Raw genomic sequence first — 9440 nt, 5'->3', positions numbered from 1 at the left:
GAAGCTGAGAACTTAAACTGCGAGCTGCTTGCCGGTCGATAGTCGATTTTAAAGCCCCAAAGCTGCAGATCGCAGATCGCAGAAACGAGATGCAAACCAAGCCGATCTCCATCCCGCCGTCGACGTCGGCAGAGAACCTAGAGTCTGCCGATCTGGGCAGATACATATATATATAAATACATATATATAGAGTTGGAATCTGCATGGGTGACTGACTGACTGACTGACTGACCGAATGTAAAGCTGTCTTCTTGGCTTCTGTGCAAGATTTCGGTTTGTTTGCCCACTTGTCGAGTGGCATAAAAGCAATTAGGCAACTCTATTTTCGCAATCACCTGCCTGCAGAGGTGCAGATAAACTGCACACTTGGTCAACCTTCGGACGAGCGAACCCTGATCGCGGCTTGCGAAAGAAATGGATAGCTTCTAATTGCTTCTAATTCAGAATGAAATAGTCGCGGAACAAACCTATTTATCTTTTAAGAGACAGCACTTTGAGTGCCATAAAACGCAGCAAGCGAGTCGCTTCCTTTTATTCCAAAAAACCTTGGGATACATCGAATTCGAGTCTTCTTAAAACCGTAACGAGGCGAGCCGCGTTTACCTGTTTTCGTGAAAATGTCTCCGTCACTAATTAAAAATGTGTGTGGCGCTTTAATTGTCCATTAGAGTGAGATAATAGTTGTGTGCTTATACGGCGAGAACAGAAGTCAGATAGCCCTGACTTTTGGAGTACCCTGTTCAGCGAAATACCCCTCAATTTGAAATCTATATCAGGGATATCTAATATCTAATACTTCATACTACTCGGACTTCTTTCAGCCGGAGCTCTTAATTATAGAATTCTTAGCCATTCTTTCATGTTCGCCGACTAATACTATTCAGTGTGTTAATTGAACTCACAGCCCAGGTGATTGGTTGTTTACCTCCCATCCAACTGCCAACTACCACTGACTCACCTGGGTTTGTAGCATGTTTGCTTATAAGCAGTGCATTTAAATGCAATGTTCAGATGGAGAACTAAAAATACTATTACCTGTTGTTCATCGAATCACTTTCCTCGCGCTTAGTGTGAATTATTCATGAGCTACTCAACTGAACGGGTTCCAGCATAGATCCACTGGGTTCTTGATATACCAGTCTGGATGGGTTTCCATAACTGCTAATCGAAAGTTCAACAGGAAGAGCCACCAACTGGGATTCATTAACAAGCCAGGCAGTTGGCAACCAGCTTACTCATCCATATTTTCTCTCTGTGTGCCAGGTACTTAGGTTTGCGGAGAACTATGGCATCACACTTTGCCCTGCGATCGGAACATACTGAACTCTTAAACTGTTTACAATGGCCCTGAACACAAACAAATAGAGTAATGGGGAAGTATCGGGGAACTCGATGGGAAGTCTTATTTGTCATACAAAGGCCTCTGGGCCGATTCTATAGCCCGTTGTCACGTCTATGTGGCTCTGAATGCGGGTAGAGGTGGTTATTATACACACATCTCAGTGTGTAAATGTGTCTTCACAAAAGACGGCTGCGAATAATGACAGCGCTTAGTGAAATGCGAAGAGGAGGAAGCAGAATACATTCAAAGTCTCATTGTTTTATTTCCGAATTGTTGTTCTCAGCGATTCCCAACCTCACTAATTATCTCACTTGGCCATCCGAATGCCTTAATTATCCAAGTGACTAAGCATATGTGGAGAGGTGTTGGGGTGAGCTCGGAAGATGTCACCCAAACCTATGGCAAATTCCACTCATTCCGCTCATTCTCATCGATAGAAAACCCACTTCGCGGGAACTTAGATCAACGCAATCCACCAGCAAACCAGTTATCCCAGACACTTCCAGACTCCACTCGGAACCACTTTCAATTCGCACTTGATTAAGATTCAGCTTCCTTGTGACCCAGAAATGTGTCATTCAACCGACCAAACGGAGCAAAGGGACTGGACGACTCTTGCGACTGCATTCACAGTCGAGTGGTTTTCCTAAACGTGGATGTTGACCCAGTCACCAATCCACCTTGACCTTGGGTGCGAATCTCCACACGCAGCCCAGTGGAGCTGGCAAACTGGTGGGGTCTGCTGTTCTGCATCTACCCTGCTTTCTGGATCGCAAATTTTTTGGGCATATTTATAAACCAATTCGCTGCTATATTGTTAGTATTCTTAGTATCAGAATTGCGCAATAGTTGGCCTGACAATTTTAATAACAACTAAACTCGCAGGCCACATTCTATCACAAAAAATTTAAATTATTAGCTATTTCATCTGTAAAATATGGAAGGAATACCAAAAATATTATATTATTATATAAAATAATATAATATTATTATACCTCACCACGGTGAGGTGGTTATAGTAAAAAGTAATCTAGAATATTATTTTTGTTCGTATTTTAAACTGGCATATAGTTAATAATCTTGAAATCACAATAAATTCATATATAAAGAAAACTCTAGAAATTTAAGCACGTGAAAATGTCTCTTCCAAGACCTTAATGAAATTCTCTTCTTTGCTAAATTCTAGTGGACTATATCTTAAGACACAAACTAACTAGTGTAAAATGTGTAATTGCACGACAAATTCAAATTCTTTCAAGAAACTCATTTCCCACTGCATACTTTTAGGCACACACTCACAGTGAAGGGCGCACCAAGTTGGCATACTGCCACCACTGTACACAGTCATGGCCATTCTTGGCGTTCCATTTTCTTTGATGAGAAATAAATATAAGTTACAGTGTGACAACATAAGAATTTAAAAAAAACTCTGATACACATATAATGTTTATTATAAGTGGATAATTTTAAATAATAAAATAAAGAATAATAAAAATAAATTATTATTATTTACTTTCCCGATGTTAAGCAATACATTTTTTACACCTGCTTTTCACCAATATGCTCAATTGGGCGTAGAAGGTAATACTTCGTGCCATATACTCTTAAAGTAAGTAATTATCTACATGTTAGTTAAACGATAGTTAAACGCATGAGAAATGATTTCCTCGTAAGCGTTCAGTACATAATTAAACTATAATCTTATATGACTATATATGACTAAAAACGTATAAATCAATCCAAGTAAGTTATAAGTTGTATTTGGAGCACTCCCTCACGAATCACGAGGCCCTTCCACCTCCAGCTTACAATTTAAATGCAAAACAGACAATGGTCAATAACCGGAATCGTTCCCAACAGTCCATAAAGATCCCCGAAAGGTTTTGAAAGACAATTGCATTTCGTTTGGGGGCAAGTCTCCATACCATCTCCATACCATCAATACCTCGACGCGCTGAGCAAATACACGTTTCTGAATTATTAGGGTTAACACACTCTGCGACTGGCTCAGTGCGTGCTTTGTTATGGATGGATGAATGGATGGATGGATGGATGATGAGTGCCCATAGCCGATTTGCCACCCGCCTCTTGGAAAGCTCGTGGTTCTAATCGCACGGCTTGACCTTTTGGCCACAAGTGGAAGTGCGGCCCACAAAGGGCTGAAAGGCAGCAGAACAAAGAGATACATCGCTATACTGGGCTAATCCCGGCTTGTAGAACCGCTAATGATGGCAAGTCGGTCGGATGATTCATGACAGCCTCATTACCAGGCTGCAATCGCGGCTGTGGGAGGTTGGGCTCCGAGTCAGGGACCCTTTACACTTAACCTTCGGGCAAAATTACTACCCGCAAATGTACACAGAGAAAAATCGAGGTGAGTTGATGTAGTTTAAGGTAGTTTAAGGGTATACTATCAGCGGGTACTAAGAGCAGGGATATGCCATTTCATATACATCCATCTAAATCCAGACTCTAAATGCTTGTATATACGTTATATGGAACTCAAAGCTAATGTTCCCAGCATATTGCAGCGAACGGCGATGAAAACGCCGACGGACTGTCTGCCCCGCCGATTTCTGGGGTGTGGCAAGAAGGCCTGTTGCCTTCTCTCGGTTTCCCTTCGCCAGCTCTTTCGCTGCATTTTCGCCGGCGCTTTCGAGCTTCTGGCTGGTTAAAATGGCTTGGACCAACGCAGGCCGAGCTCATTCCTCAGCCGAGTCGCGTGAAAGTTGGATGCAAAGTAAGCGCAGAGGCGAAGAAAGCAGAAGACAGCAGACAGTCGGATTCTTTACTCAAGAACAAACAGTGAACTGGTTGGGACTGGCTGCGTGACCCACTTCCAGCCCGCGACCGATGAAGAATTTCGGCCCAAAGTGAAACCCAATCGCAGCTCGTACTTGGGCGCTTTAAATTCTATCCCCTTTTTCACTTTCGCTCGTAAAGAGCGCGGGCTGCGTCATCTGAGCGAAATTAGCATATCTATATCCAAAAGCTGCTAATAAATTACGAAACTAGAAAAGTGAAACACAGCGCCTATCTAAGCCAACTTCCGTTTACTTGTACTTTCATGCAGACGGACCGAAAAATGAGCGGAAAGATTGCCATCATCGTGCTCGTCGCCTTGTTGGGCGCCACTTTGGCCCAGGAGCAGCGTAAGTAGTGATCAAATACTCGAAGTGTGATAAGTGATACCTATTTGGCCGCGCTTTCTATGTTACGCCACTTGCGGCGCCGACTTTGACTTTCCAGCCGGTCCTTGGACACGTCCACCGACCAACTTGGCCCAAGTGGCCCATGCATTTGGCAACGGCTAATTGCCCACCCCCAAAAGACGTGCTCCGGCAACAAAGAAAGTCGACGTGCTACGGATCTGGTCGAGTAGGTTCCAGAATGGCAATTGATGGCCACGATAGCCCCGGTTTATAGTTCTGGCTTTGCAGTCACTTACCCGGTTCCATAAAGATCCCACTTGATGGGCTTGACCTTGATTCAGTACTTTGCCGGCTAGCCTCTAAAAACTCTACGTTCAAGTGCTCCGATTGTGCCACAATTTCTAAGAAATGCCCTGTACCAATCACAAGAGGTTTCTAACTCACATTCAGGGCACAATCACATCAAAGTTTGGGAACCTTCCCTGAAACCCGTCATTATTATTAGTTTTCACACATCCCTCCCCACCACAACTGCGATAATTAACCCGGCCATAAACCTGTCGCCGGTTTTGTCCCACCCCATCGCATCCCAGCAATTCATAGTTCAGCCCGAACATGTTCGCAACGATCGTTGTGAGATCGGCAAGGTAATTGTGAACTTGAACCCACGTCAACTGACGCATTCACCTGGGACCTGGGAATCGCAATTACGGGAGGAAAGCGAATCTTCATTTTCATTGTGAGCCCTGTTGATTAATTTCCTCTCGGTGGGGAGACAATGACATTCATGACCAGGCAAAACATCACACATACAGACCACTTTATTCGAAATGCACCCATTGAATCACCCCCCTCGAATTGACCTTTCCAGCCTACTACCTGCAACAGTGCCCGCGGGACGAGGCCCAGATAAACGAATGCCTTCGCGAAAGTGGCAACAAGCTGGTGCACTACCTGCAGAAGGGAGTGCCGGAGTTGGACATCTACGAGGTGAGCTGAAAATAAGCTTAGATTCCAGACAACAAGCCACTGAACTTTGAAAATTTGCAAATAAAGATAGTTTTATTCTTACCCTAATGGATACATAACTTATTTCCCCCGACAGATCGAACCCGTGATGATTGATGAAATCGGCATAGTTTTGGGTAGTGGTCCGGATGGCTACCGCGCACTTTTCCGGAACATTCAGGCCTACGGTGTGAGCAACATCACAGTGACCAACATCCGGTGAGTGGAGCACATCCTTACAGCTAAGATGCTATGAAAGGTTTCAAAGATTGCGAAATTAATCGAAGGTCGGGGCTTGAAATGCTAAGGAGCTTGCTATATATATTATTTTCTTTAATTTAATTAGTCCACTAAAATATGTAAGTCAATCGTGACTAAGCCAATCGATTTACGAATTCGGTTGGATGCACATTTGGTGTCTTGAGTACCTGGGCCCGTCTCGCCAGTTCACGATACAGAACTTCGATTCCCTGTAATTATAATTTAATTTGCTGCTCATTTGCCTAACTGCCCAGTCCATCGGTCAGTGAGTCAATCAGTCAGTTGGCCACTCAATCCGCCTCCCCAGCACGCGATCTCCACTTAGCATTTTGTCAACATTGTGGGGGCTCATTTGAATGAGCGCAGTTTGCAATGATTTGACGCGGGGTTTGCCAAAGCCTCGCGAATACCTCGTAGCTCATGGTCTTGATTTATGGACAAAACGTTTGGCACACGATGCGATGGGAAATCAATTGAGCAATAACCGATTTGCATTTCAGTGGTTCCTTAACTAGCTTGAGCGTTTTATGTTTGCCAAGGCCAATTTGCATTTGCCCGGGGTTTTTATTAAAGTATATTTTCGACGCGTAATTATCCGCAACAAGGTGTTTGCCCACCTTAGCTGGTTGCATTTATTCGCAAATGGGCTTAAATGAGAAATCAGGGAACGAGGGTCGTGGATTATCTGGAAAAGTGGTTCGCTGGAAGTTCGCTTTCATTGGTAATAGCCTACTTATGCAGTTTATTGGGAGTTTTGTGGAGTCGGGAAATTGATCAAGTAACGACCTTGGGCAGTTATGGGATGACTATCTTATGGGATGATTATCTTAGGTAATAACTAGATATGGTTAATCCGAATCAATAACAACGAATTAAAGGTTTTGGGTCAAAAAATTGAATTCGTGCTGACCAATAAAAGTGCATTTGTGGTATTCTTAGCTTACTCTTATTACTTATGCACCTTTAGCTTCTCGGTTTCATAAGAACCACAATTAAATTAATGCCAACAGCAATTAAAAATAAAAATGCTTTTAAATGATATCTTGAAAACTGGTTAGCTCTCCATTTGCGCCTTTCGAGCGTTTTCCCACATATAAGAGAGGCTACTCTCTAACAAGTTGACCCACTCTCCTCGGTGGCCTCTGATGTTTTAAGTGCCCCGCATTATGCAACACCAAAGCCAAGAACACTTTTAGCCATGCTTTCCGGTATTTGGGACGCCAACTCCGCCGACAATAGCAACTGCAGAGGCAGTTAAGCCGGCGACCATCAATCTGGCTACAGACACTTGGCTCTCAATTGGCGAAAATAAAAGAATCCGAGTGGCAGAGACATAAAGCACGGGCAGAGACGACTGGCCCACAGATCGTTGACCAAGAAACGAGCCAGAAAAGTGTGCCAGCGCTAGATTCTCTAAGTGGAGAGCATTGTTTGGGCCGGTTCCAGTATCGGTTTCGATTTCTGTGGCCACTGACTGGCTACCCTGACTTTGGGTACTCCAATAGGTTCGTGCAGTCTGCTTGAGACTCCATTAGTACTAGTCCTAGAATATTTTACACTTATGTGGTTCGTACCTAGATACATAACATTAATGTGTTTTTTGGATATCTAAGTAGGGTTGAGATGAGTTGGAAGGGTATTGGAAGGGTCGGAATTCTCGTATGGGTTCTCATATTGATTTCGATCATCGAGAAGTACCACCTAGCTCCACTGGTATAGCCGTTTTGGCTTGGATCTCTTTGGTATCGAATGTAAGACCAAAGAGAACTTCAAGGCTGAAAAGTACGACAAAATAGTCCGCTCATCTTCGCGTGAAACCAATGAAAAGGCAGTTTTTCGCTAAGCTCATTACTTCGCAGATTGTCACTGTCATTGCCATTAGAGGCGCCCATTAATATCCACAATATCCATATCTCATATCTCAACTTGTCTTTTTGCAGCTCCGACTTGGACTCGCTGCAGTTCCAGCTGACGTGCGAGATACCCCGCATTCGCGTCAAGGCGCAGTACCGGTCCACAGGTGTTCTGATCTTGGTGAAGGCCTCCGGAGCCGGCGACTACTGGGGGGAGTACGGTGGGTACCGGGTTTCTGGGCTGGGATGACGCACTGCTAATGACTCTCGATCACGCAGAGGGAGTGAAGGCCAAGATCTACTTCAAGGCGGTGGCCAACGAGGGTCCCGACGGTCGCACCTACCTGACGACGGACTCCGTCAAGATGGACTTCAACGTGAAGGAGATCCAAATGGGAGTGGACAACATCGCCAACGGCAACTCGGTGATACGTACGTAGTAGCAGTAGTCCGAAATACTATGTTTTGTAGTGTTATCATCATATAATACTGTCCTCCACAGAGGCTGCTCTCAACCTGTTCATCAACTCCAACTCCCAGGAGCTGCTCAAGGAAATGAAGCCGGCGCTCAGGACCAAACTCACTCTGGTCATCCGCAACTTCATGGATCGCATTTTCGCCAAGATTCCGCTGGACGAGTGGATCAACCTGAATTAGAATGTAGTTTCCCTAGTCTAAGACCTAATTTATTGCACACAATTCCGCGAAATATACCAAGTAAATCGACGATTGATGGCTCTTACTTTGAATGGCTCATTTGGCCCATCAGTGCGGAATGGCATGGGTATATGAGTTATTATAATGTGCACCTTAACTGCCTTCGCATGCTGGGGTTTGCAACGCTAGTTCAAGGCCTTTGAATGATCGAATGAGGAATCTTGGTAAGAGATTAGAATGAAACAGGAGGTGGCCTGGTTGGTTTTTAATGCCTGTTACTTGAGGAGTAACTATGTTGTATAAGCATAATTGGGATATGGTTTAGCTTACTAGTATTAATCTGCATGGCGAATCTCATCATTCTTTGAAAAGTAGAAAAGAAGCATGCCTCCATCTCTTGATAGTCGAGGTACACTTATGTAGGTGGTTACAACTAAACAGTAGTGGACATATTGTCATAATTACAACTGCCTTTTAAATATTTTATGTTCCCGTCTTTAAGCAATGATGAGATCCTTGCCTAGCCAGAGGCTATTGTATTCTCAATATTCCTCCTCCTGGATAGAAGGGTTATGCAAAAGGGCTTAACTTACACTCCCCCTCGATTATCCATCAAAACGCCTACACGTGCTCGCTGAATACCCAAATGCCCGGCGGAACAAATCTCCATGTCCAACGCGAAGCTTACCACATCCGATTGAATAATAAACTATGAATGGGCAACAAACATCTCAGCACTCCTCACTTATCTAACGCAGCTACGAGTATCACTGGGATGGGGCTGGGAGGTGATCTTTGTCTGGCTGCCGAGTTGCGTGCTCCTCGCCAATTTTGCACTGCAATCAGCATCCTCATCGAACCGTGTCATAGGCAACCAGCCAACGCTTTCCTCGCTGATCTGAAGACAGGGAAAGCTTTTCGCCAGGGGATCGCCATTATGCAATCCGCCAGCACAATTTTCAGAGTTAACAGGTTGTCAACACACGACTCCCCATCTAAGATGTTCGCGTGGCGTAATTACGCCGGGCACGGTAGCGACTAGAACGATCTTCCTGGCCCCTGCCTGCCCCTGGTTTTGGTGGGGAGCGTAACAACCACACGTTCTGACCCTCGCTAACTGCCGACCCCACACTCGGAAGAAAACCCCTTTGCAAAAGGTCGAGAGTT

The 9440-nt window shown here is 44.5% G+C and overlaps 1 protein-coding gene across 1 annotated transcript; it reads left to right on the top strand.

Moving 5' to 3' along the window:
• Positions 1-4005: 4005 nt before the first annotated feature.
• LOC117145068 (protein takeout) lies at positions 4006-8343 on the top strand. Its single transcript, XM_033310583.1, has 7 exons — positions 4006-4082; positions 4416-4494; positions 5366-5484; positions 5600-5721; positions 7704-7837; positions 7896-8048; positions 8119-8343. Exons 2-7 carry the CDS (start codon positions 4428-4430, stop codon positions 8271-8273), a joined length of 750 nt encoding a protein of 249 aa, XP_033166474.1. The 5' UTR covers positions 4006-4082; positions 4416-4427; the 3' UTR covers positions 8274-8343.
• The last annotated feature ends 1097 nt before the right edge of the window (positions 8344-9440 follow it).

The sequence above is a fragment of the Drosophila mauritiana genome, chromosome 3R, assembly GCF_004382145.1.
Source record: "Drosophila mauritiana strain mau12 chromosome 3R, ASM438214v1, whole genome shotgun sequence".
Lineage (NCBI taxonomy): Eukaryota > Metazoa > Arthropoda > Insecta > Diptera > Drosophilidae > Drosophila > Drosophila mauritiana.
Note: the sequence above shows the minus strand (reverse complement) of the source record. Positions and strands in the feature narration are given on the sequence as shown.